Source organism: Drosophila subobscura, chromosome J, assembly GCF_008121235.1.
Source record: "Drosophila subobscura isolate 14011-0131.10 chromosome J, UCBerk_Dsub_1.0, whole genome shotgun sequence".
Lineage (NCBI taxonomy): Eukaryota > Metazoa > Arthropoda > Insecta > Diptera > Drosophilidae > Drosophila > Drosophila subobscura.
In genome coordinates, this window is record NC_048532.1 from 8,000,664 (window position 1) to 8,026,454 (window position 25,791).

The following is a 25,791-nucleotide window of genomic DNA, read 5'->3' on the forward strand; positions in this document are numbered from 1 at the left end:
CAAAAATCAAAAGTAAACCAACTTCTGCAGTCGTGTAAAAATCAGTCAAAATAATTAGACCTTGGCTCAATCAAAATGCAACAACATCATCATCCCAGCCATTGAGTAGGCCAGACCAAGTGCAGAGCAGAGCAGAGCAAAGAGCAGAGCAGGGCATAGATTAATTATTTTAAATCATCGGCAGCCTTGGACGCGGCAAACAACTCCAGACAAGGCGTTGTAGACTCGCCAACTATTGTGTGTTTTGGCTTCCACTAATTGGCTCCGAGTCGAGCTTCCTGGAGGGGCTCGCTCGCTTTGCTCTCATCTCATCGAACCCATCACAAATGGTCCAATGCGATGTCAAGGATGCACAGCGTTCCCTCTCCGGCCGCAGACAGTGTCGTACCCCGCATTCCCACGTTGGCATGCCTTTCCATTTTGCATCTTGTCACAAAAGATGACAAGCCAATACCACGACCACGACCACGATCTCTGACAGAGTGCTCTGTCTGTGTCTGTTTCTGTGTTGGTCTCTGAAGAGTGATGCTTCGCATTGAGAGCCGGCCCAATGGAGCGTCGGAGGTTACCTAATTGGCCCAAACGGCCAGTCCAGTTCAGTTCAATTGCCTGTAATGCTCCGCTCTTTCTCTGTCTCCGCTTGAACCCGGCTCGGCTTGCCTTCGGACATGGTGTGTGGGATTAGGCATTCGAAGCAATTCCATTGCAATTCAATTTGTGGGCCAGCCAAATACAAATCAAATTCGTTTCGCCCCTCTACGAGCACAGTGTTCAGTCCACTCAATACCAATTAACAAATGACTTTTCAACCATTAGCAATTGAAGTTGATCGAGCATGTTTTTCGGGCATTGTATGAGCGGATATTCCAAAACGATACGCACAAGAGCCACGCGCTGAACCCGCAGGCAAGATCTGCGCTGCTCTCTCTTGCTGCCAGGGAAAATTTGAAGGTCATGCGAATATTTTATCAAAGGCAAATCAAAGGCTTTTCTTTCTGTTTACATTTAGTTTATATTTTAATTTTTTATGTGTGTATATTTTACGTTGTATATTCAATGTTTTTATCATTTAAACACTCTTCCAAAAGTAAACTTTCAGATTCACAATTTTTGTTGTTCCGAAGATGTTACATGGACAAGTCTCAACTCTAAATACTTTATATTTAATTGGGGCAGATTTATGCTTAGAACTGCTTGTACACATTGTACATAAACAATTGACAGACAGTCCACGTTAAACAATTAAATCTGCTTCGTTGCCTTTACAAAGATTTAAATGCGACACAAAATTCGACTTGTATAAAAAAGAATTTCAGCTTTTATTTTTACTCAATCGATGGATTTCGGCACTCGCTAACGTAAATGTTTTTTAAAGCTACAATTAAAATACAAAAAAGACTGTATGCAACAACAAGTACAGTGAATATCGTGGCAATTGAATATTATTTATGTATTTTTTATGTATGTTTCATATGTGTGCACACTGTTAGGCGCCAGGGCAGGCTTTGCTTTGCTTTGCTTTTGTATCAAAATAGATATTCTCTGAGTAGTTTAGCAGCGGATCGAACCGCTTGCAAAAGCATCTATCTTCTCGTTAACTAAAAGTATTTCTTACTTTTCTTACAAACTAAAACATGCTAAAATTAATGTAGGCAACACACTTCTTTTTTGCTAAAAAACAAAAGTTAAAGAAGCGGTGGAAAATAGGAAAAAAATTGGGGAGGGGCATGAAAGATGAATTCAAATTTTGGTTTCTTGCTTTCGTAATACTCTTTTTCTTCTTTTAGTACAGATAGAGAGAGAGAGAGAGAGGGAGTGAGGGCTGGTAAGGAGTAACGAGCCCTAATTGAAGAGATTGCAGGACCACCCAAGTCTTTTTTTGTTTTTTTTTTTTTTTTTTTTGCTTTTAGCTCTGTACTAAATCGTACGTAAAACAATTCGAAAATTTGTTTGCCCGCTCATCAAGTGCATTTAGTACAGTTTGCAGTTATCGGAAGGATTCTGCAAACATGTTGGGAACTTTAAGAGATCACTTGAAATCAATTCGACCTGCTCTCCGACCTGATGTGTACTAAATGCATGCTAAATGGCATCTTCCCTGCCTCCAGACCTATCGACTACCTTAGATTACGTGGCGGAGGTGGTTGTGTTTGTATACTCTCTACTCTCTACTTTATATTATGTAATTGCAAGTGTTCTAAACGTGCTTAACCGGCATAGTGGCATAGTTGGTGCTGTGTGTGTGTAGTTGCAGTAGTAGTAGGTAGGCACTTGTTCAGTGTATTGTAGATACGCTTCCACAGGTCCCGAAATAATCAACAGACGACACTAAGCAACAGACGAAAAATGTACAAAATGTGGGCGCTGGTTTTACATCTAACAATAATTAGATGATCTCTAGGAAGCGGATCCACTGCCGCTGCTCTGGCTCTCCCTTAAGCGTTCCTATACCCCATTGGTATAGCTCGGGGCAACTCAATCCTCCTCAAATCCTTCAACTCCTCTCACGGGTGGGGAACTTATTGAGGTGCCACTTCGGAGTAGACAGCAATAATGTCTCGGATGGCGGCCAGGGAGCCAAAGACAAGTGCTGCAACTCCGCAGATGCAGATGACAATGTTCTTCCACAGAATCCAATTGTATTTGCCGAATCCAGTGTCCCAATGAATGACCAGCTCAATGAGCACCTAAAACAATGAAATAAACGGAGCTCGATCAAGAGAACTTTTAGGTCATTTCCGTGGTAAACTTACGGGGAATATCAGTCCCAGAATCGAGAAGCAGAACGCTCCGATGAGGCCCATAAAGGGCGCGATTGTGGGCACGGAAATGGCCAGGACAACGGCAGCTGTCACCAGGACAGTGCGCAGCACATAGTTGACCAGCATCGGGCGCTTGGTGCACTTCTCCTTGATGCCATCCCAGACGATCTCCAGGCACACATAGAACTGCAGTCCGAATGTGCAGTAAACGGCCAAAGCAATCAGAACCTTCACCGCCTGGGCGGGCCACTCGTGGACAGGCAGATTCAAGGTGATGCTCTGCTGCGTGTCCTCACCGTAGCGCAGATAGCCAAGGAAACCCAACAGCATGTAGATGAGTGTCACGCCGGACATGCCCTGGCTGAGCACTCCGCAGAGGCCGAGGAAGTTCTGTGGCGTCTTCATGTTGTTCTCCAGCGGCATCACCACTCCGATGGCCTCCATTGCAAAGATGGTGATGGAGAAGAAGGACGGCAAGGTGCCCAGCACCAAGTAATTGCGCGACTCGACGGGTGGTAGATCCTGCGTCAGATAGTAGAAGGTGATGCCCAGACCCAGGCCCATGAACACATTGGCAACCATCGAGACGGGGGCCAAGTATTTGAGATTCGGCACCCAAGCAATCAGGATCAGTGGCACCAACAGGGCGCAGATGAGCAGACGCGAGGATACAGCGGATCCCGTCCAGTGCTCGATCAACTGCTCAAAGTTCTTGGCCACAATCACGGTGTACACCGAACAGGTGCCGAAGTACGTGAGGAACAGGCCAAACAATATCGAGAACTTGGCCACGGGAGCAAATCCCCGGCACCACTTGGGGCCCTTCTGGAATGCAGACTCGGCAATTTCAGCAAATGTCATCTTGGTGCGACGTGTCTTGTAGTACAGTTTGTGTCCGCATTTAACCTGAAAGAAAGATAAATTAGATTAGATTTAAGCTAAATGAAAGATGGTTGGCTGGTTGTTGGCCACTTACCAGCACGTAACTGCAGTGCGTGCACACAAAGGCGGTGAAGATGGTGGCGAAGATTCCCATTATAATTCCAGAGTACATGAAGGCTATGGGCATGCCCAGGATGCCAGTGCCCAGGGAGGCCTTAAGCAAATGCGTGAGCGTTTCATTATCGCTCGTGGGATGCTCATTGTCGCGATGTGTAAACGGATTGAACTCGGTGTTGCCCAGGCCCTGCTCGTTGTCCGATTTGCGTGGCTGTATATGGTATCTGTAATGAAAAGAGAACAACTTGGTTTAGGTTCTTGCACTTTCAACTTTTGTCTTTGAGGAGGGGAACCTCAGCTCCACATTCGTTGGTTCTTGATCGCTCATTCTCATGCTGTTACTGGCTGTTGTCTTCCACAACTGAAGCTCGCCCCGAAAGTGTCGCGTTTTCTTATATGTCTGCTGACAGTGAAATTCTCTTGCAACGGAATTGCTGCATCTGCAATTACAACTGCCGCCTCTCGCATGTCACGGGGGTAGGCCGGGGGTCTGGTCTGGGCTCATAATACTACACTTGTAATTTAATGTCGGGAAGGGGCGAGGAAGGGGCACAAAACTGCTACTGTTGTTGTCAGTCCGAATTTGGTGAGGCCACTTCTGATTGGCCTGTTCGGGCCAATTGATCGCATGAATCTATGGATCTCATTCCATTCCATTCCTATGCCTGACTCGCATTGCCGTTTCGGTTGCATCAGCCATAAAATAAGAAAACTGCCAACGAAAGCGTCTAGCAGCAAACTCACAGGTCGAAGCAGCAACTCGCTTAGCAGCTGTGCTCCTATAAGTTCTCTCTAAGAAATGACGTTGGGGATTTTCTTCGGCACAGAACAAAGAGGAGATCAGAATAAGGCTTCCACTAGGAGCCAAACATCCGCCTAAACGGCAATCGGAACGCATTCTTTTAACGGTAGGTGGCGCCACGTGCTTTACTGCATGTCAAGTTTGTGTGGTGTAGAATTCGCATGCATGTGGCGTCAGATGTCGCCACTGCGACATGTAGTTAGGGTATGTCAAATATTTGTTTAGCAGCAATAATTGAGTGCGCTGATTTTTTGCCTAATATATGTATATCCTGCCCGTTTTTTTACTGATCTAAAGGATCTTCTTGAATTATTTAAATTATCTTTTACTTAATATCATAAGAATAGTAGACAGAAATAGACTGTGAAATGAGGAAATTTGTCGCAAGCCGAAAGATGAACTGACTATGGATTGGCCATGAATTAGCATGAATGTCACACTCTTTTGAAAGATTAAACATTCCTAAGACCAGGAGCACATGATTTATAAATAGATCATAGCTTCGTTAGACATCATTTAACTAAAAAATAGATTAAGCTTGGAAGAATTTCAAGTTCATGGCTCTGTGAGCAGACACGCGGAATGCTCGGAATGATTCAATAGTTAATGCTAATATTACATTTATAAACATTTTCCATGACAGCTAGCGTACATTTCTATGGTAATCATATTTTAAGTGCCGGATGTAAGTAATTTGAATGACGGAACAGTTTTTTTGTCACACCATCCAACAGTTGCTAACTAAAACTGATATTTGTTTGTTTATTTGCGTAAAGTACACTATACTATCGTTAATTATAAATATATGATTATTGTTTTTCCATTTTAAAAATTCGTATCAGTTCAAGAGCTAACGTCTCAGGGGTTATCAGTTGTAGTTCATTGATTCAATCTGTCATCCAAACAACAAGTTCCTGCTAAAAAAAAAGGCAAACAAACACCGTAGACCGTATGTGTTTTTCAGATTTGTAGCTGCCCTGATCAAAGATCATCTTGAAGGGCATATTTCTGGACTTTTAAAGGGTATCTTAACGATCAAAACAAGCCAAATGAAAGTATATGCATATTTATCTCTCTGTTTATTTACATGAAAATCGCATTTGCATCTGGTAGGCAGATCAGCAAACAGTTTGCATTCATACAACGGCTGCTAAACCTTTGCCAGCTACAGATAATACCTGCCATAAAAGGTATACCTATATTTTTGAGAGACCCCTTGAACTTCACTATCACTCATATGCATTGATGTAAGGTGATTTATTTCTGTGTTTGCGCACTAACGTTGGAATTTCCATTATATTGACTTTAGTACTCGTTAGGGCTACGGTCGAGGCTGTTACGTGAGTTGTTGCACCAGACTATTTGATTATACAGTTAGTTATGATCCAACCTCGTTATCAAATATGTAACTAACACTAAGTCCGTGATCTAAGCCCCCGCTCTAAAGCGCTGCCTTTGCAGTCTGGCAGATAGTAATTGGAATCAATCGCCGGCGCTCGCTGGCTCGGTGCGTCTAAAGTTCCGGGCAGCTTCAAAAGTCAGCCGGGGCAAAGTCGGAGTGGAGCATGTCAGCAGCTTTTAGTCAATTGCCTATGGCGGCATTATGAACCAATTAGCACGACTATCCCTTAATTGGCACACACATGCCACATGAGCAATCGCTTAATACATTGCTTATTTTTAGCAAACGACAAAAACTCACTTGATTCCTCCTTCGCCCGGCAGGAACTGCTCCATTTCCTGGGCCGCAGGCTTGGCGCCGCCATCCTGTACAGCAGCAAAAATATACAATTCAAACGAATGAATGAGTGTTGGCAATTAATGAATAGAAAAAGATAGAAACTACTTACCACAATGTTCACCATTTTGGGTGTGGTGTGGTGTCTGTCTGTCTGCTCTTCAAGTCACTTTTTCCTCAGTGTACAATAGAGACTGCAATCAAAGGGAGAACAGAATACAATTTGTTGATTGATTTAATAATGAATTTTAATTGAGACAAGATATTGCCGCCAATCCTTAAACTAATAGAATTCCAAGCCAGACATTCTCACTTGATTCGATTTGATTGACTGCGATTCGTGTCGTTAAATTACTTACAATTCCACTCACAGTCGCACTCCCTACCCGCCCCCGTTTAATTGTTTTGTGCTGCTCAATTTCAATTTGAAGCAGTTTGAATCAATTGATGCAGATCAATTTGCATACAAATGAAAGAGCCATTCTTTCATTTTTCTTCTCTAGATTTCAGTTCATTTTCTGGTTTCAACCTGCTGCTCTAATGAGTCTCTATTTTTAGATCAAGCATATGGGTTCTTTCGTCAATGACACATTTTCGGTTAATTGTTTCAGGTTGTTGTGGGCCCCCTAGCATATATCTATTATTAATACGTCAAATCCCGGTCACATGTGCGAGTTTTCACAAAAACCAACACACAGTCCATATCCATGTGAGTGGGAGTGTCGTGTTGTCATGTAGTCTGTACTTTGCCCTCGCCCCAAAATCGACTATTGTTCAGCATGGTCTGGCCTTGTCATCAAATTGCTCCCAAGAATTCCAAAACATAAGAGAAGAAGAACCCCGCCGTTCAAGGGTTAAATTGCGACGCTGAAGTCGGTGTCGAGTGGGATCTGATAAATGATATATTTATGTGAATAAATTTGGGGCTTGCTCCCGTATTTGTTTCCCTTCTCTACACACGCTTCGTGGGCAGTATTTAGCCGTTTGTTGTGGTCATGTTCCACGTTCCATTCCGCATATTTGGCCATATTTCAGCACAAGGTTCAATGAACTGGGGTGACCTCTCACCCAGGGGTCGTCTGTCTGGGAAGCTGCACTCCCCGAAGCAGCCATTTACATTGTCTTGCAGTAAAATGTGACATTGAAATGGATTCACGTTTGATGTCTATGTATCTGTGTTTTATTTATTATCTAATACCGTCATCAAATCACGCACAGGGCACTCGTACAACTCGATAAGATATGAGAGCGAGTTTCCTTCCAATATTAAGCCTGCTCAATGAATGAATTAAAATTTTAGTGTTCCTCCCAGTAGAGAGAAACATCATATTTTGGCAACACACACACACACAATTTTGGGGGAAAAGAACCTTCACCTAGTGAGGCGGCACGGCACCCAACAGAAAAGTTGGCACACATTTTGTTTGGTTTTTTCAGTGCTCTTTTGTTTTTGGGTGTGTGTGATTTACTTTTCGGATATGTGATATTTTTAGTGATAGTCTGTCTGCCCTTATCGCATAGGTTTTCAACCAGTCTGAACTGGTTTTTCGCGCTATGCTGATTGATCGAAAGATACAAGTATTATATGTAGCATTATCATTCCTTTCGGTTGCGTGAGCGCAGAGGGAGTGCATGACGTTGCCAAAAACCAATCGATTCAAAGCACACATAAACGGCATGAAAGACCAGACCACTGACCACTGATCCGACATTCGAGGGCAATGACTAGATCGAAAATTGACAATCATTGCATCATTTCAATTGAAATTTCGCTGCGTGGGTGCGTGTCTACTTTTACTATTCGAACTATTTATAGGATAATTTAAATACATTGTACATGAAAGAAATCTTGAAAAATATATGTAAAATGTACATATGTTTATTTTATAAATATTCACACATTGTTATACAGAGAACAGAGAGAGAGAGAGAGACAGCTCTCTGTTTTTCCGTTTTCCTCATTATTTGTATTTACCTTACACTGATAAAATAAACACAAAGTGTTGTTTCTCTTTCTCTGCTAAAGCTCTCATTAGCATCATTAGGATTTCTACATTTTTTCTCGCTCTCTTTGTTTGTAGATCTATTTCAGAACTGCCTGAAGATCACTCAACTGATTATCACCTGTCTCGTTAAGACGTGACAGATCACAAAAATTCGAATTAAAACCTTGAAATTGACATTTTAGCAATGTGTAAAACATTCTATGTATGTATTTATGTACATTTGTACATCGTGCATACATATGTCGAGAACACCAATGTCTTATTATTATTAATAGGGTCTAACATTGACGAAGACAGCGAATTTTTGTAGCGTGAGAATCTTCGCCGTTGCATGCCATGAACATCTGGGCATAAATAATAGTCCTAAATATAGTGTGCTCTCTCTCTTGATGTAGTAAGTAGTCCTCCTGAGAAAAACCACACGGTCGATCTCTTCAGTACCAATGGAACCACGTGTTAAGCGGGTTTTTCTATGAATTTATTTTCATGGAAGCTGCACCCCTTAAATGTTTGTTAGACTCTATAAATTTTTAGATACCGTTGAATTTGACTCTTGTTAAAATTTGCTCTACAATCGGTGGTACCAAAGCCCTTTTCGCTCTGCGATAATATTGTTATTTCCGTTTCGGTACGCGAATTTTGCGTCAGCAATAACATGATACTTTCATTCTTAGAAAATACTCCTCGACATGTGTTTATATTTAGCATCAAGTTCACCGGCAGCCGGCGGCATAGAGAAAAGTTTGTCCAACATTTCATCATCCAATGGATTTCCCCCCTATTTTCTTATTCTAAGATAACAGACGGAATGCACTCTGCAAACAAAAGAGACTGGAGCCTCTGATGTTATCTGCTGACCAACAGATAGAAGTATTGTATTTCCTATCTCCCAGTTCTTGTTTATTTTAGGGGATTTTTAAAGGGAAACAAAACACGTCGAATCGCTGTCAGCACAGCGATGACAACTTGAAGTTCAGTTTGTGGTTTTTTATGGAGGAATTTCCCAGATAGCGAACTTGTAGTTGGTTCTTGGAAGGTGACATAGAACACGATTGCTTAAAAAGCAATTTCTGTTATCAAAAGCGATACATTTTGGCCGTTAACTAAGGATTGATGTTCCACAGCTCTCATCAACCTTTAGTGACCTTTACCTTTCCCAGATAGCGAACTTGTAGTTGGTTCTTGGAAGGTGACATAGAACACGATTGCTTAAAAAGCAATTTCTGTTATCAAAAGCGATACATTTTGGCCGTTAACTAAGGATTGATGTTCCACAGCTCTCATCAACCTTTAGTGACCTTTACCTTAGCTCAACAAAATATTTAAACAGCTGCTTTCTCTGGTGGGGCAGCTCAAAGATCCCCTAAACATCGTCAACTTTGACGTCATTAGAGAAAATTTATTAAACAAAAATGCTGTCCAAATAATGCACGACTGGAAGCACATTATTATTCCATTATTATCAATGGAGACACGTGGAAAGGCCTCTAGGAAGAACCCGTAGATAGTGCCACAAGTAGTCAGTGCTGTTATCTGATAAAGTCACAAAACCAAATGCAGTCTGTTCAAGTGTTGGCTTGTGGTCCTTGCATAACTTCTGGTTCTGATAACACTTCACATATGTATATGTATTCATATACTTATTTATATACAGTTGAATATGCAAAGGTCACTTTATCGTATTAGATAATTCTCATAAACAATCGTGCTTATGGCTTTCGCATATTTTTGGGCATTATTATTCGGTTTTATGGGAAAGAACTTTATCAACTGTACTTTTTGAACCGTATGTTCAATGGTTCAATCGATATCCGGTCATTTTTCAACCTTCTTTAAGGTGTGTGTTGCGGAAAAATATGTTATGCCTAGAATAAATCAATTTCCGACAGTTCTGGGTGGGTTCTTCTGTTGTAGCCACGACATTTACCGTTAAGAAGGCGGTCAAGTGTAGGGTTTGAATGTGTGTGGGTGTGGAACAAATTGCGCAAATTACAGACACGAGCGAAAGGAAGACACAGACAGGCGGACAACAAGAATAGAGGTAAACAACGAAAGGTGTTTTCAAACTGGATGATAGACGTGCACCGAGGGCTAAATGCCCTTACATCAAGCTTTGCTCTGCTTCGAATGAAAGTTCTTTCAAGCAGTAAATTTCCCTAGAAAGAGACTTTGCATCTCCGTCGCGCTTTTGCCTGCATTAATATGTCAAACTGTCAAGACGTTGCTCCCACGCAAGCAACAGTTGCAGTCTCGGCCTACGCACTCTGTTCTCCCACACACAACACACTTTCTCTCTCTCTGTCGCTCTTTTGGTTGGACTCCAGTCTCTGACGTTACAGTTTTACTGCGTATTTTGCTATGAGGCTTGTAAAATGTTCTGTTTTGTTAATTACCCGCAACAACAACAGAACAGCAAAACTAAAATCAATAACGGACTAACAAAATTCGCGCATTACGGGCGAGATAAGGACCACGCGCACACACACTCTCTCACACCTCGGTTAGAGGAGGTTGGTTTGCTCTGTAACCTTTTTTGTTTTACAGCTATTTTCGAGGTTGATTATGCATTTGGGTTTGTCCTTGGATGAGTCAGCTGCTCTAATGGCAGGGAGTGTGGATGTGTCGTGGGTGTGCATTGACGCAGTTAGGTAGACTGGCCCCGGCTTATACCATCATGGGTCGCAGTCAGCCTGGTTATCCGTTCCACACACATCGCGTGAACTTTCCCTTGGATTAAATGCTCAATTACTATTAAATTACGTATTGCCATGTACATACATAGAAGAAACGTGGAACATCAGCAAGTCAAATGGGGGAAACCTATTCCCAGCCATTGAACTATCGTACACTCAAACACTCGAAACAACAACAACAGCACCGCACATAAATTGAAGTAAGTAGAAAGCGCGCGCAATTACGAAAATGATTATATTCCATTCATGATTTCTAAGCGTTGGAAGTCCCCAAAAATTTGGAGCAGAGTGTCACGGGAGATATGTATGTAGGCGAAAAATTTAAAAAAAGATAAAGCAAATAACGGGACAGGTGCAACGTTGGCAAATTGTCGTCGCTGTCGACGTCAAGACTGCACGCGTGTCCCAGAAAAACTATTCTTTCAGTTTTCTGGTCTTCTTTTTGGTTCTGTCCGATGGTTTTTAATTATAATTGACACTGGGCCACTGCTGAAGCCCTTTTTATCTATAATTTTGCTTTGTTTTTTGTGCATAATTTTTTTTCACATTTTTAATGGATTACGCGGGTTCTCTTTTTTTCTGAATACTTTTGAATACGAATACATAACATGTGTGCGTGACTCTTCTGTTGCCGTTGCACTCTGCCGCTGCTATTTTGAGACCAAACCCCATTTTCTGCCATGTGCTTCCTTCGTTCCGAGTCTTTTCTTCCTAACTTATGTATAGATTTTCAGGTTTCATTCACACGCCGCCTTCATTTTTTGCTTACTTTTTCCGCGTGTACTGTACAGAGATATTAACACTTTTATTTTGTTGTTTGTTTCAATAAATATACAACATATTCCACAACTCGACACTCAGTTAATGCCAACAGTTCAAAAGTAGCACTGTAGCAGTGGCTGCTGGCACTCAGAAACGTGAAATTAACGTGCGAACGTCGAAAAGAAACTCAGCAGCGTCACCACTAATGCGGTTCTTTTATATACCCAGCGCCATGATGTAATTGTATAAGGTGCCTCCGTCGGCTGCCTAATCGCCTAAATAAAAAAGAAAACTTCATCTCTTTTTCTTGCAATACACTAAGCGTAAAAATCATCAACTTTTGGCATTAATACTACAAATAAAACCGGAATTCTACATATTTATTATAAAAAAAAATGTATTTAAAAGATTAAGCTTAATTAAAGATCCTTTAAAACATTTTTGAACTTTACAAAAATATATTTGATTAATTGGTTAAATGTAATTTGATTTGAATCGCTCCAACATGCGATTGCATTTAAATTAATGCCAACAATTTGTGCTTTTTACCCATGCCATTAAAGGGCTAACCAGCACACTGCATTGTCGTTTCACTCAGACTTACTACGCAGAATCTTTACACTCGCACTTATTGACAGCATTGTAGGGGGCGCCGTTTTGCCGACGGGACCACCCTATATAATTTCATCATGCCCAGCGCACAGTGGTTTCAGTTTAGCACTGGTTCCCCTGAACTGAAAGAGCGAGCCGAAAACGAGAGAGCAAGCAACCACCATAAAGAGACCGGCAATGTATGTACATACATACATACATACATATACAAATATTTGTACATGGCTGAGAGCAAAACTATAGGGAAAGGGATGGCAAGGAACGCATAGCTTACAAAAGCTCTCTTAAAGGGTCTGCTTCTACCGTCTCAGCTCTCTCAGAACTGCTGATGAAATAGAATTCTAACTTTCATAAGCCTGGCGCCAAAAATTCAATGGGGGAAACACGAAACTTTAAATTGAAGCTGCTCCTTTTGATTAGAAATGTGAAATGTACATTGCATCATCACCTCCCGCAAAGAATACATACATACGTTATCGTTCTACAACTTTCTATCGGTTATGGGCATTGATGAAATTCATTTCTGCAAGTCATGTATCAATTAATTTATTTATTTATACATAAATTATTCAGTGCTACGGACTTTGGAACATGCGAGAACACAATTTAGTCTCAACCTTTAATGAGCAGACTTTTAGATCCTTAAGAAAGGATTCTAGAATCTAGATTGATTCTATTACTATATGAACTCGGCACGAAATATGGCCAGAAAGTTCTTGAAGTAAAAATATTTACATTCCCAATTTGTTCATCGTATCTAAACAGGTTTTACAGGGCGTACGTTTGTAAATCTTTTGCAAACTCCAAAATAAATTATATATTATATTATATACTATATGTACATATGAGTTAGAGACAGAATGTGTTAGATAAAAAGTTTTGTTTGTATAGCTAAGACCATAACGGTCGACTCTGGCGGCTCGTGTCATCATAGAGAGTTGTAGATAAATCGAAATTACTTTGAATTTGGGCTTATCAACTGCCTGGCTAAAAATATATACAATATTCAATCAATTAGTATCTGGGAAGTTCATTCATAGAACTCGAAGGAAATGATTTGCTTATTAATAGCAATGGAGTAAGTATAGGGAGATAAGTAAATATTTTATTTATATTCAATTAAAATATGAATAAATCCGCCAAGATAGGGACACACTCGCGTGTCCAGCAGGGTCTATAAATACAAGATAATAATATAAAATAAAGGAAATTGTATGTAAATCAATTGACAAGTGTACCAATTGACACTATCTAAAGAATAAATTATACAACTGTAATTGTATTATTATTGATAAGTTTAGTCTCACCTTGAGAGCCACTTATTCCCGACAACATATTCCGGGATTGATTAATTTATTGTTAAAATGTAAAACTTTATTCCAAAAATCAGCAATATTTTTTGTTTTTAGATTACAATTGGATTTTGCATAAATTATATGAAACCGCATGAATTTGTTGCAATTTACAGCAAGAGACTAAAGTTGGTACACTTTTGAGATTTTGAATCTATCGACCGAAGATCGATCGATCAGTTGGAGTGGTAAATGTAGATACTAATAAAATTTGAGCTGAACTTCGGACAAGTTGAGGATTGCACGGGAGATTCTTACAGAATATCGTTGTATTTATGTATGTTTGCTGATCTGATCCGTGATCTGTGGCAGAGCTGTATGGTTAGCTATATAGATATTATGAGGGTCTCTGGTCTGACTGTGTCTGTAGTTTCTATGTGTGGCCACAGTTTGGAACTGCGTTTCAGTTACTATTGAGTTTGAGTTTAAGAGCTATTGTTAGGTTTTAGCTTTGGATTGAGTTGGCTTGAGTCCAGTTAAGTTCTGTTTGTTGATTGAGTGTAGTTTGTTTGATGATATATTAGTTGAGTTTCCAGCAGCCGTAACAGCATCAGAGTGTGTGCTTGTGTTCGTGTGTGATGCGGGGCTGTGTTAAAAAATCCTTGTCCTTGGACGTAAATGCTTAATGTTTAGCAAAGTACGAGGGTATATGGTAGTATACACAATACAGTGGGGTATATAAAAGTCGCAGTCGTATAACTCGTTTGTTCAGGTGGTCTACACATTTCCGATTTCTCCACGCGCACGCATCCGAATTTTATTAGAGATTCGTTTTACTTGAAGCCCCAGCGCTCTATGGCTTCAAATAAATGAACCGTCAGTGTTCCTCCGGGGGAGTACGGAACTCAGAGATCCAGTCGGTCACGCGCAGACGAAAGATGTCCGTCTTGGTCACAATCCAGTCCCGATACTGGTGCGGTATGTACTCCACCAGTTTTTCCGATATCTCCGGATTCTTGAACATAATCATGTAGATGAGGAGTATATTGATAACAACGAGCACCATGAAGGTAACCAGTGTGGAAAGGGCAACCTTTTGGATCATATTCAGCCAGGAGGTGCCATTGGTCGATTTCTTCTTTTGATTTGTCTTCTGGTTGGCAGACTTTGCTCCATTCCCTGCTCCCACTGCATTTACTGGCTTGATTGTCAGGTCGTTTTCCGCGGCTTCGGCCAATTTCTTCAATTTCGCTTTCTTGTTATTTGGTTTGGTCGACTTCTTGGCCCCTGGCTGGGCACCATTCGCCTGGGCACTGCTGGGGGCATCCCCTCCGCCAGACATGAGGTCAGCACTCTGTTCACGCTCTTGGGACGCCTGGGCCAGACGCTGACGCTCGGCCACGGACTCCATGCTGATGCAGACGTTGACCTGCAAAATGCGAGAAAAGTTGTACACAAGAGGCCACTCAGCCCACTCGAGTGGAGTGGCACTTTCCCACTTACACAGTTCTTTGCCGCCTCTTGGCAGCCCTTCAGAGTGGAGCAGGTACCCACAAATTTCGCCCAGGTAGGATTCAGCGGATTGCCCTTCAGATCCAAATAGCGAAGTCGACGCAGTTGGCCGATGCTCAAAGGCAAGTAAACCAAGCAATTGTCGAAGAGGTCCAGATGACGCAAATTTAGCAGCAATCCGAAATCTTCGGGCAGATTGCGTATTTGATTCTTACTTAGATCCAGCCTTACCAGCCGAGTGAGAATTGAGAAGTTCCGCTGCAGGATGAAAATATCCATAAACTATGTGCTATTATTATATGCTTTCCGCCTACTTACTCCCAGGCTAGTCAGACGATTGCTAGACAGATCCAAAACGGTGACTCGCTTGAACGAAGCCTGCAAAGGACAAAGGCGTACTGAAAAGGAGTAGCATTTGGGGAAGCAGGGTCACATCACCGAAAAGAAACCCCCGAAAACGACATACTTTAAAATCCCATTTCCCTTCTTTTTACTTTTTTGGCTGTTAGAGAGGGGTGGCAAGACCAAAAATCAACCCCCTCAAGCAGTTTTGGCTGCACTTTCCCACACACTCACACCATGACACTTGAGCAAGGCAGCAACCACTCATACACACACATCACTTCCTCTGCCTGAGCAACCAACGTCAGCGTTAATTGCAAGCCAGCCGGCAGGCAGCCAGAGCATTGAGAGTTGGAGCTCCTTCTCTCTCGCTGTGTGCGCAAGCGAGATAGGCAGTGACTAGACTTTTGCCAGACGATAGAAAATTCAACGAGCAGAAGGGGGACGGTGGATAATGCAGATGGAGACACCACACAGCCCAGCCACATAGCCGCTGGTGTGTTAATTAGCCAGTAATTCGCCCATTACTCACAATTTCTTTGACCGGTATCTCGCTCAGCTCCGAGAGACTCAGGTCGCAGACCTCATCCTGTACGCGATCCTTCACGTTCACTTTAACCTTTTCGCCGACTTTCGGCATTTTGTCACCTTTTCTTCACTGTCAATTTCCGTTTTTAATTTCCAAAATAAGCAAGTGCCGCAAAACGCGAATCAAAACACGGCCGCACGGCAGAGCTGACAGAACATCGATAGTACTATCGGAGGCACGACATGTGCTATCGATGTACAAAGGCGCACGAGACGTTATGGTGTTAATTTATTACTTTGGGTACTTTTTAAAATTTAAAGAATTGTTGAAAAATATTTGTGTTGCGTTGTCATTGTTTTGATATGTTGTTCTTAACAGCTGTAGCGTCGATATGTTGTTATATCAGCCATTCAACTAAATTTTAAATGGAAAGAGCCCATGTACCTCTCCCAAAGGGTACCGTTTCTTATAACAAAAGATTAAACCGTGTAATTTCTCTCTATTTCATCTTATTGAAGCCGCGTCAACTTCTGGCCACTTTAAATTTATTTTGTAAAACAATGTTCAACTTGTATAAAATTTTGCGCCATATGGTCGAATTGGCAGGCTACTATAGCTTAATCCTCATCCTCTTCGGGAGCGGCGGCACCACCACCCAGGTTCTTCTTCAGGTTCTTGCGCTTGACGCGACCAGGACGGCCGCCGCCGAAGGGCGACTTCAGAGAGAAGTCGATGTGCTTCTGGGAGTCCAGGCGCACTACGAACGATGGGATGTTGACCACTTGCTTGCGCACACTAGACGGAGGGAAACAAAAGATAATTTCGATTAGTTCTGGCGCACACAGGTCCAGCACGTGGTGGCTGCGAGGTTTTGGCAAGGCGTTCAGTGCAACTTACGCAATGCGGGATTTGCATTAAGATTGGAGTGAACAGAGTCATCTACGCAATCAAAAGACGTTGAGAGCCGGTGCAGGCATTTATGCCTGTTCGACTCCCAAGTGGTCTTACTGAACAACACATTTGTCTTGTGACTAATTTGCCTAGCGACGTTTGCCGTCGCTGTCCAAGCGATATTTACCGAATGTGACGCTGGCGGATCAGCACACGGGCATGATGGATGGACTTGGCCAATCCAAGTTTGAAGACCTGGGTCTGCAGACGACGCTCCAAGAAATCCTCAATCTTCAGACCGAGCACGTAATCGAGCTTCATGCGAGATTCGTCCAAGACACCAATGCGCACCAGACGACGCAGAAGGGCATTACCTGTAGAAAGAGGAATACCAAAAATTAATGCCAATTCGCGACTTGCACAGTAGCCACATGTTTGGGAGCATCTTCAGTGTGTATTGGTTAACGTCAATGATTTGTTCAGACAAGAAGTGTCAGAATTTATATTATTTAATACAGCTCATCATGTCACATGCCACAAGCGCCATGTTCCATCTCCACCACTTACCCTGGAAAAGACGCTTCTCGTCCTTCTCATCAAGGGTCAGCAGCTCACGAGCAGCCTTACGGATCTTGGCAAGGGCGTACTTGACGCGCCACACCTCACGCTTGTTGCGAAGACCATATTCGCCAATGATCTTCAACTCCTGATCCAGACGCGCCTTCTCATAGGGGCGACGGGGAGTCACATAGGTCTTCGAGAAGACCGACGGTATGCGGCCGTTTACCATGATTCCAACAATTCAACCGTCTGCAAAGCAAATGTGTGGTTAGATTTCAATCTCCTTCAATTTCAAACATCCCAATAGTTTTCGCCCCGATTTATCTATTGAGGTCCTCGTTGATGCTTTACACAGTCTTTGCTAACAATATTTTACATTTTTTTTATTTTTAAACTATATATTTTCTTAATCTTGCAGAAATGGAAATTTTTACGTACGTTGCGGTTGGCGAAAGAAGGGAAAGAGACGGAAGATTAGGGATGACAAGTATATGTTGATATATGAAATTATCGAAATACATATATGGTACAGGGAGACAGCGACATTATCGATATTTGCCAATTGCATGCTCTCTGGGTACATTGATTTGTGTTTGTTTACAAAATGAATCCCGTGAAAAATTCAAATTTTTTACGAAAGCCGGAGGAGTGTTTTATTTTAGTGTTGATATGGAGCTGTATGTGTTTTTATAAATTGATAAAAGGAGAACCGAGTATTAGATTAAAAAATTCGAATATATATATAATCATTTTTCGTTCGACTGCATTAATAAGTTTTAAATCGTCTTCGTTTAATGCTCTTTTGTAGCTCTCCTGCGCTTGTTTTGCTTGTTTCCTTCCTCGTGTCTTGATTCTGTTGACATAAGAAAGATTAATTCTTTCTTTTGCTGCTGTGTTTCTGGAATTCAATCGGCCGGATTTATGGTATGTTTTCTGCCCATCTGAGTACTCCCCGCAATATTCTGGCGCCAACAAAAACAGGGTTGCTTTCTTATCGTTTGTATGGGAAAATCATCTCTGATTCTGTCACAAGGAAATTTCGCGCATCTGTGTATTGGGCTTATTAATCGATGTTAAGTGCAGGAACACAACTGGCACAAAATAACCGATATTTTTTTGCGATAAGTAACACGACTTCGGCGGTTATGCCAACTAGTATCAATTAAAAGGTAAAATATTTGCCAACTTCTCAATGTATTTTTATTAAATATAGGAATCCACAGGGCTTCTGGTATAGTGCTGCCATTCAAATTTAGGCGGTTATTTTGAAATAATGTCATCATCTGTAAATTCAAAGAATTATTACAGATACAGTCTAAAGACTAGAGAGATAGTAACACGCACCTATTAAAACCCATTTTTGAATGAATTTTTATTAATAAAGAGACATGGATGAGAGGCAGAGTCCGGGTCACTGCGAATTAGCTGCCGCCTGGGCATGCTGTATGAGCGCGGCTTGGATACGAAGCGTCCCAAGCCCGGATTCTTACCAGTTGCAACAAAATATAGCAGCGAATCGAGAGCCCAAGCACTACCTTTAGCCAGATCCTCCATGGTTTCCCTCGACAGATTGACATTTAAGCACTTGAGAACCTTTTCATTGAATACAATCCAATTGACCAACTTCAACGCTTGGCTGCTACGGGGTACATAGTACTGAAGTTGCACCAGACGGCCGTACTTGTTCTTCAGGATCTTTGCCACTGGCAGCACGTCCGAGAACTCGCGCCGTGTACGGGCATCCAGCACAATTTTATTTTCAACAAGCCACTCATTCAGCACCTCACGCTCCTTCTCCCGCAGACAACGGATGCTCGACATTATACCGGAAGATTGACTAGTTTCCGTGACTAAATCCAAATTTTTCTTAGACAACATAATTTTACACAATTTTTTGTTAAACTTATTACTAAAATTTGGGATTAATTACTGAACACAAACATGTACTAAAATAATGAAATTCTGACAAGGCAATGAACACTTGATCACGGGCAAAATATAAGCAACAGGAAGTAGAAGAGATACACATTTTGTTTAATACCTCTCGGCTGCATATTGTACTTTTATGTCATTCACGCATCAAGAAAGGTTCCCCTCCAAAACCCAGAAAATGAGCAACTTGTTTAAAAAGGGAAATAAAATCACTCTTCCGATCAGGAATATGGTCCCAGATCGTTATCTGTGTAGATATAGAGATCAACGGTGTACGTTCCTTGTCTTCTTCGATTTAAATTGTATCGAAAAAAACAATTCACGGCTTTGATTCAGTTATAAACAATTTAATATAAAAGTAGCTACAAATACGAACAAATTTGAAAACAATTATAAACTTAACTATCTTTATATATACAATTTTATGCCTAGTCTATTCAAATACTATAAAATGGGGACTTAGGAATGACAATTGTAAATGAAATGGTGATAGTGAAAGCCTAGAGAGCTGTGTAATACGAGAGACCAATCTTTTTGGGGGAAACAAATATTGTTTGCCAGACGGCTGAAGATATCAAAGTGACCCTTACAACTACTTGTGCTGCATTGTGTGAAAACTTGTAAGTACATGCTTAAGTACATTCAAATGAGCTTCATGTGAGCTGTTCAAGTCGATTTCCCATTGAGCCTACTTAGTTCGGTTGGGCTGCACGCGTCACTGGCATCGCTTATTCCATGGCTAATTCGAGAGTCGACGAGAGGAGCTGCAATCTGCAGGTGCAGCTCGTAGTCGGGCGCTGCAAAAAGAAAATTCCAATTAAAGAGCTGAACCCAAATCAAAACAAGATGACTAAATGGAGTGCGTGCGAATGGAGTGTGGATGGTGGGTGTGTGGCAGGTGATTAAACAGATGTGCAAGCTGTAAATGAAAGGAAATGAGTCCCAAAGTCAGGGTGATGGAGGAGAAAGCAAAATGTGCAAGTGGGAGAACTCAAATGGTCCTCACTTTGTTCCAGAATGCATTCCAAGTCATCCGGACCATCTATCGTGGGGAAATCAATGCTGGTTGACTCCTTCAATATGACGCCGATATCTTTGTGAGCGCTCATCAAGAACAAGGGAACGTTCGCCTTAGCAAGCTCCTTGTGCAGCGAGCCCATGCCACGTGCGGCAGTGAAATCCAAATCTGCAAGAAAGAGCATAAGCTCCAGAAGAGTATAAAAGCCAATTGGTAGCCTAAAGCTTACCGTGCACATGAGTGCAGTCCAGGATCACCGGCGCAGTGCCATGCGTCGTCAAGGCCTTAGAGATGCCAGAGCGAACCCACTCGATCGCAGGAAAGTAGAGCGAACTGTGCTTGGGTCTAATCAGTATGTAGTTGACGCCGTTGATGGTTTGCAGCTTGGACACACTCAAAACGGGTCGTGCTGCCCGGTAGACCAGAAAGGCAACATCCGCACCAACGCCCAGCAACAGACCAATCTCCACACCCACAGCCAGGCTCATCACAAAGGTAATGGCACCTGGCAGCAACTCCCGACGACTGCAACGCCACAGAGGTCGGATGACCTCAAACTCGATCATAAATATCACAGCTGAGATGATGACCGCACTGAGGGCGGCCTTCGGTATGTACTGGAAGTACGGTGCCAGCAGTCCCAGAGCCAGAAGAACCAGCACGCTTGTGTAGCAGCCCCCAAGGGGTGTACGCACGCCACTGGCATGATTGACAGCACTGCGCGAGAAGGAGCCTGTGACCGGCATGGAGCTGCAAAAGGCACCGCAAATGTTGCTCATGGAGAGGGCAACCAGCTCCCGGGTGGGACTCAGCCCAGCCCCGCCAAAGGCTTTGGAGATGGCCACGTTGCCGAGCACAGCAATTATGGGCAAGATCAGCATCGAGGGCCCCAGCTCCGAGACCTAAAAAGACAGAGAGTAAGCAGTGACCTTGATTTTTCACGACTCTTACCATTTGCTCAAAGTTCTGCGTAAGCTCCGTGCCATTCTTGTCCAGAATGGTGGTCTCAAACTTGGGCAGCGTGATGTTAGGCAGGCCGCTCTTCACCTTTCCCGTGAGGATGTACGGGCAGGAGTCCATCTGCTCGCATGTGCTGTAGGCCAGCGCACTGGTCACGAGCACCACAAGAGCATTTCGACCAGTGGCTACCACCCAAATGGTGCCGCTAATCAGTTGCTGGGCCCTCAAGCTGCGCACTCGTCCAACAAACTTCACGTCTTTCAGTTTCTGTTCAGAAGAGTTTTCGTTATAGACAAAGTACGAGCATGCACGAGACTAACTCACCCGCAACAGCAGTAGAACCGAAATGGAAACCAGTCCCAGGGTAAAATCTCCGCGTCGCACCTGGCTCAGGTTCCCCAACACGGATCGCATGGTATTGATGAAATCCGATCCAGAGCCTCCACGTAATCCCAAAAGACCCTTGAGCTGGGATGTGCCAATTATGACAGCCGTCGCCGAAGTGAAACCCACTGTCACCGGCAGCGAAATGAGGTCCACCAGTGCGCCCAGCTTCAGCACAGCCATGCCCAGCTCCACCACACCGGAGATGAGGCACAAAAGGATGGCGTAGGCCGGTCCCGAGCCCAGTCCGAAGCCTGTGTGCCGGCTGGTCATCAAGGCGAGCAAAGCCGTCGGCCCAATGGTGACCTGTCGACAGCTGCCAAGCAGAGCGTAGACAATTCCGCCCACAAAAGCCGAGTACAGGCCGTACTGTGGCTCCAGGCCCGCCAGTGTGGCATAGGCCAGTCCCTGGGGCAGTACCGTCAGACCAACCGTCACACCAGCTATCATATCGGCCACCGCATCTTGGCCGGTATAGCCGTGCAGCCACTTAAGACCCGGAAACAATCGATATCCCCACTCATTCAGGGTCATTTTTGATTGGTCTGTAATTGGAAAAGGGAAAAGAGAAATGAATTTAATAAGACAAGCTCATCAGCAGAATTGAGATTCACGCCAGAGGATAGTGAACAAATCTGTTATTGTAATTTGCCTGCGGCTTTTCTAAAGATCTAACACTGAGGTTCAACGACTTGACCAGCACAACACGCACTTTGCATAGTCATAAATGTGGTCTACAATACCTGATACCTGAAATCTTATCGAAATGTTATTGACCATTAGCAAATTGAATGGAAATGCTGAAGAGTTGGGTGGGAAGAGAAGAAATATTCAACAAAGAGAGGGATTAGGTTAGATAAACTTTGCATAATCTGTGTGAAATAAAAATGGAATGTTGGCTTAAGGGTCCCAAGCTTAAATATCAATCAAGCTGTAGCATCTATTTTTAAACAAATATAACTTGATACGGGGAATCTACTGAAGGATTATTTTGAATAGAAACACATGTGAGTACACTTATTTCGGCCAGGGTAACACTTGGCTGCTGACAATAAGAATGCGTGATCCGGCCACTTTGAAGGCATTTCAAGCAATGCCAGGCCATGCCTTTAGTAGTTTCAACACTCCAATTTCTAAACCCCTCGTCGAACTCACGTAATTTATTTGCACAAATGTTTCGTTGTTGTTTAACCGCTGAGCACGTTCGATTGCGTTCTAAGTTGCAAGAAATTCTACGACTATTCGATCCCGAACCGAACGCTTTGGGCACTGTCTGGCCCAAGAATGAGCAGAGAGACGGTGCGAGCGTTGCTCGCGTGCTCCAAGAACTGTGATCAACAGAATCATTGATCACACGACCGGCCCCAATTAGCTCAACAAGTGCGAGAGTTGAGAGTATGGTTGGGTTCGCTTAAAACGTGATCAAATCGATCTAAACAATTAAGGCATATAGGGACACATGAGTTCCATTGTTTGGCACATGATTTTACAATTGAGATTCATGATAAATGAGATAAATATTGCCACAACAATTTTGATCAAATTAGTTGTGTAATAAATCACTTTAGAGAGTTATTCTAATATAAAATCTGTGTTTAACAGAGCGTTTACAAAGAACAAACAATTGCATGTTTGTTAAGCGTTGGCTTTTGCTGCCATAGACCAGTTGACCCATTGAATTATAGGCCAAGGACAAGCGATAACAACGGTCTAATGACATGTCTATGGCCATTCAATTCAAGGGTTTTTATCAGCATTCGAATTGATTCGGGAATGAAGGTCGCGTCTCACGTACAAGATAAGGGCCGGAAAAACTAACACACCGTTCACTACACGCAAAATGTGTAAGCTTTAAAATGAAATTGCGAGTTTGTTAGCCTTTTAGAGAAATTTGTGAAATCAGTTCTCTCCCCTAAATCCCCTCAGTTGGGAGGATGGAATGGAGAGACAACGCACTGTAATTGTCGGTTGATTGTTGGCAGCTGCGTGATGGAATCTGCACTCGTTGGTCAATAAACCAAACTAGTTTTCGTTGGCAGTCAATTGAAAAGTGCGTCGAAAACCCTCTCAAACAAGGGAACGAGATTGTTTACTTGGGTTTATTTATAAATTTAGCTAAATATTTATCTCTTCTGGGCTTTAGAGGCCAAGGCGGAAGAAAGTAGCACACACACACAAATACCCACACAAGTGCTGAAGAAACGCCGCAAACAAACACTGTCTGTCAATTCATTTAATTTATAAGAATTCACAACCGCACAAGCACTGCACCCCTCTGATATTATTTTTCTGTTAGAAATTAAGACAACACTACATTTATTTACCGGCGAAACACCCAGCAGAGCGCACTCGAGCCCAAAACTTTTTTCCGAGTTTTTTTAATTGTTTTGAAATCCCAACTGGAGTGCAAATGATGGACTTCAATTGTGGTATGTGATCTTTTGCAATTGTTGTCAAAACGGTATAGGATTTTAATTTTAATTGGGACTCATTTTTTCGTAGGCGATTTGTTTTGCTGCTGAGGGAACAGCTGCCGCCAATTCGCTTCTTCTTTTTGGTCGAGCACGCAGCCCTGGTCGACGACAAGAATACCGATTTTATGCTGTCATCTCTAACATATTAGGTAAGTATACAAATAAAGATAATAACATGCATAATATTGTGGCAATATACCTGCAGGTCTTTCGCGAAATGGCAGACCCCGTGAACAGTCGAAACAAGATCAACAAAAAAAGTGAAAAAGGCTGCATTGAAAGAGCCACCTGGCGTCTTAAAGTTAGACGCTTATCACCCCGTTTCATGGCTTCGAGTTTTTGTCAGATGGTAATAATATACTCAATATTTCTTCCTATCGATAGTTCAATTATTCGTTTTGCAGCCCTGGTTACCAAAACAACCAAAGCAGCCGCATATCACAAGTTTCATGGATAATAAGCGCGCAACGATAATTAAGACATGTCCGGGACCTTAAATCTGCACTGTTCCCTTTCACCGAAGAACTGCAGTGCATCTGAAGATTAGCTGCAAGTAATGCCAATTTGCAGATTGATTGCGCGATACGAAACACATGTGGATGTTCAGAGCTGAAATGGATTGCTTTCCATGGGGACAGGATTGGATGGTTACCTAGGCTATGAGCAAGGACTCGTATGCATATATGTATGTAGTATCAAGCGGTGCAATGAGAAGGTAAGTTGTGTATTGATTGTGGTAGTAGCTTTCTTTTTACATATGTATTCCCATTTGTTGTTTTTCAGAAAATAGAAAGCGCACGCGTCTCTTGCTGCTCTCAAATACACGGATGGCCGATGGGACTCGGCTCGCCAATCGATGTCCCAACAGTTCCAGTTGGAGAGTGAATGCCCCGTCAACACAACCTTGTTTCCGCAGAAACGCTGCTGAGTCGTTGATCCGTCCAAACTTGAGTGTACCTTCGATCTGGATAACAAGTTCTCCATCGAAGGGACCGGTTTCCACTCAGAATAATGCCAAGTCGGATTAGAGCGCAGGCTAAGATTAGAATACATATAATACACAACATAACAAAATGTGTAGATTTTGTACATATATCAATAAAAGGTGTATATCACGACGCTCGGATAATGATTATGGAACTTAAGCATTTTCTTTTGGGGGATCCTTTTATTCTAAAAAGTATGCCCAATTTCAGGAAAAACACACGTATCCTGCAGTCCTTGAGGTCCTCGATGAATTCAAAGGATACAGGAGACTCTTCCGCTCACGAGGAGGTGTGGCATGTCCTGATCGGCCCACAAATTGCGGATAAAACAACAAAATAAATCTGGCATGTTGCTGTAAAACAAAAGTTTTTATTCATTGGTGCACAGTAGCGCCCCCGCGATCACCGCGGTCAAATCTGGAACTGAAATAGCGTAGTTCAAGAATTTACCGCTTCGTTTTGGGGCGCCACGGTGTGAAAAAACTAGCACAGTGGCGCCCCCGCGATCACGACGGCCAAGTCTGGAATTAAAATAG

The 25,791-nt window shown here is 42.5% G+C and overlaps 4 protein-coding genes and 1 long non-coding RNA gene across 9 annotated transcripts; 1 reads left to right on the top strand and 4 right to left on the bottom strand.

Annotated features, from left to right (window-relative positions):
- Window positions 1-1,300: 1,300 nt before the first annotated feature.
- Window positions 1,301-25,716, bottom strand: LOC117895664 (proton-coupled amino acid transporter-like protein pathetic). 4 transcript variants are annotated; one of them, XM_034803486.1, is made up of 7 exons: window positions 25,706-25,716; window positions 14,833-14,836; window positions 6,414-6,495; window positions 6,266-6,330; window positions 3,739-3,985; window positions 2,754-3,668; window positions 1,301-2,687 (listed from the first exon to the last, which is right to left on the bottom strand). In XM_034803486.1, exons 3-7 carry the CDS (start codon window positions 6,426-6,428, stop codon window positions 2,520-2,522), a joined length of 1,410 nt encoding a protein of 469 aa, XP_034659377.1. In that variant the 5' UTR covers window positions 6,429-6,495; window positions 14,833-14,836; window positions 25,706-25,716; the 3' UTR covers window positions 1,301-2,519. The 4 variants fall into 4 exon arrangements, with proteins under 4 accessions (XP_034659377.1, XP_034659376.1, XP_034659375.1 ...); XM_034803485.1 differs by lacking the exons at window positions 14,833-14,836; window positions 25,706-25,716 and adding an exon at window positions 11,770-11,931; XM_034803484.1 differs by lacking the exons at window positions 14,833-14,836; window positions 25,706-25,716 and adding an exon at window positions 11,759-11,931.
- Window positions 14,007-16,322, bottom strand: LOC117895665 (leucine-rich repeat-containing protein 59). Its single transcript, XM_034803488.1, has 4 exons — window positions 16,053-16,322; window positions 15,497-15,556; window positions 15,170-15,436; window positions 14,007-15,095 (listed from the first exon to the last, which is right to left on the bottom strand). The coding sequence occupies exons 1-4, from the start codon at window positions 16,158-16,160 to the stop codon at window positions 14,544-14,546; spliced, it is 987 nt and encodes a 328-aa protein (XP_034659379.1). The 5' UTR covers window positions 16,161-16,322; the 3' UTR covers window positions 14,007-14,543.
- On the bottom strand, window positions 16,552-18,061 carry LOC117895666 (40S ribosomal protein S9). Its single transcript, XM_034803489.1, has 4 exons — window positions 17,940-18,061; window positions 17,508-17,750; window positions 17,128-17,314; window positions 16,552-16,844 (listed from the first exon to the last, which is right to left on the bottom strand). Exons 2-4 carry the CDS (start codon window positions 17,728-17,730, stop codon window positions 16,667-16,669), a joined length of 588 nt encoding a protein of 195 aa, XP_034659380.1. The 5' UTR covers window positions 17,731-17,750; window positions 17,940-18,061; the 3' UTR covers window positions 16,552-16,666.
- On the bottom strand, window positions 19,789-24,248 carry LOC117895663 (sodium-independent sulfate anion transporter). 2 transcript variants are annotated; one of them, XM_034803482.1, is made up of 6 exons: window positions 24,120-24,248; window positions 21,736-22,340; window positions 21,403-21,678; window positions 20,681-21,353; window positions 20,440-20,619; window positions 19,789-20,230 (listed from the first exon to the last, which is right to left on the bottom strand). In XM_034803482.1, exons 2-6 carry the CDS (start codon window positions 22,327-22,329, stop codon window positions 20,100-20,102), a joined length of 1,854 nt encoding a protein of 617 aa, XP_034659373.1. In that variant the 5' UTR covers window positions 22,330-22,340; window positions 24,120-24,248; the 3' UTR covers window positions 19,789-20,099. The 2 variants fall into 2 exon arrangements, with proteins under 2 accessions (XP_034659373.1, XP_034659374.1); XM_034803483.1 differs by lacking the exon at window positions 24,120-24,248 and having other exon boundaries at window positions 20,213-20,352.
- LOC117895667 lies at window positions 24,291-25,371 on the top strand. Its single transcript, XR_004648947.1, has 4 exons — window positions 24,291-24,418; window positions 24,475-24,618; window positions 24,674-24,984; window positions 25,053-25,371. It is a non-coding gene; the product is annotated as an uncharacterized LOC117895667 (long non-coding RNA).
- Window positions 25,717-25,791: the final 75 nt, after the last annotated feature.

What these genes read in the sequence shown, in the direction of transcription:
- LOC117895665 (XM_034803488.1), bottom strand. Translation starts at nt 16,160, where the DNA reads ATGCCGAAAGTCGGCGAAAAGGTTAAAGTGAACGTGAAGGATCGCGTA. An exon ending in ATCGTCTGACTAGCCTGGGA is followed by an intron (nt 15,437 to 15,496) that starts GTAAGTAGGCGG and finishes TTCATCCTGCAG; the next exon opens with CGGAACTTCTCAATTCTCAC. An exon ending in AAGAGGCGGCAAAGAACTGT is followed by an intron (nt 15,096 to 15,169) that starts GTAAGTGGGAAA and finishes CGCATTTTGCAG; the next exon opens with GTCAACGTCTGCATCAGCAT.
- LOC117895666 (XM_034803489.1), bottom strand. Translation starts at nt 17,730, where the DNA reads ATGGTAAACGGCCGCATACCGTCGGTCTTCTCGAAGACCTATGTGACT. An exon ending in CGAGAAGCGTCTTTTCCAGG is followed by an intron (nt 17,315 to 17,507) that starts GTAAGTGGTGGA and finishes CTCTTTCTACAG; the next exon opens with GTAATGCCCTTCTGCGTCGT. An exon ending in ATCCGCCAGCGTCACATTCG is followed by an intron (nt 16,845 to 17,127) that starts GTAAATATCGCT and finishes CCCTCCGTCTAG; the next exon opens with TGTGCGCAAGCAAGTGGTCA.
- LOC117895663 (XM_034803482.1), bottom strand. Translation starts at nt 22,329, where the DNA reads ATGACCCTGAATGAGTGGGGATATCGATTGTTTCCGGGTCTTAAGTGG. An exon ending in CGGTTCTACTGCTGTTGCGG is followed by an intron (nt 21,679 to 21,735) that starts GTGAGTTAGTCT and finishes TCTTCTGAACAG; the next exon opens with AAACTGAAAGACGTGAAGTT. An exon ending in GGACTGCACTCATGTGCACG is followed by an intron (nt 20,620 to 20,680) that starts GTAAGCTTTAGG and finishes TCTTTCTTGCAG; the next exon opens with ATTTGGATTTCACTGCCGCA.
- LOC117895664 (XM_034803486.1), bottom strand. An exon ending in CGCACTGCAGTTACGTGCTG is followed by an intron (nt 3,669 to 3,738) that starts GTAAGTGGCCAA and finishes TCTTTCTTTCAG; the next exon opens with GTTAAATGCGGACACAAACT. An exon ending in TTCTGGGACTGATATTCCCC is followed by an intron (nt 2,688 to 2,753) that starts GTAAGTTTACCA and finishes TCATTGTTTTAG; the next exon opens with GTGCTCATTGAGCTGGTCAT.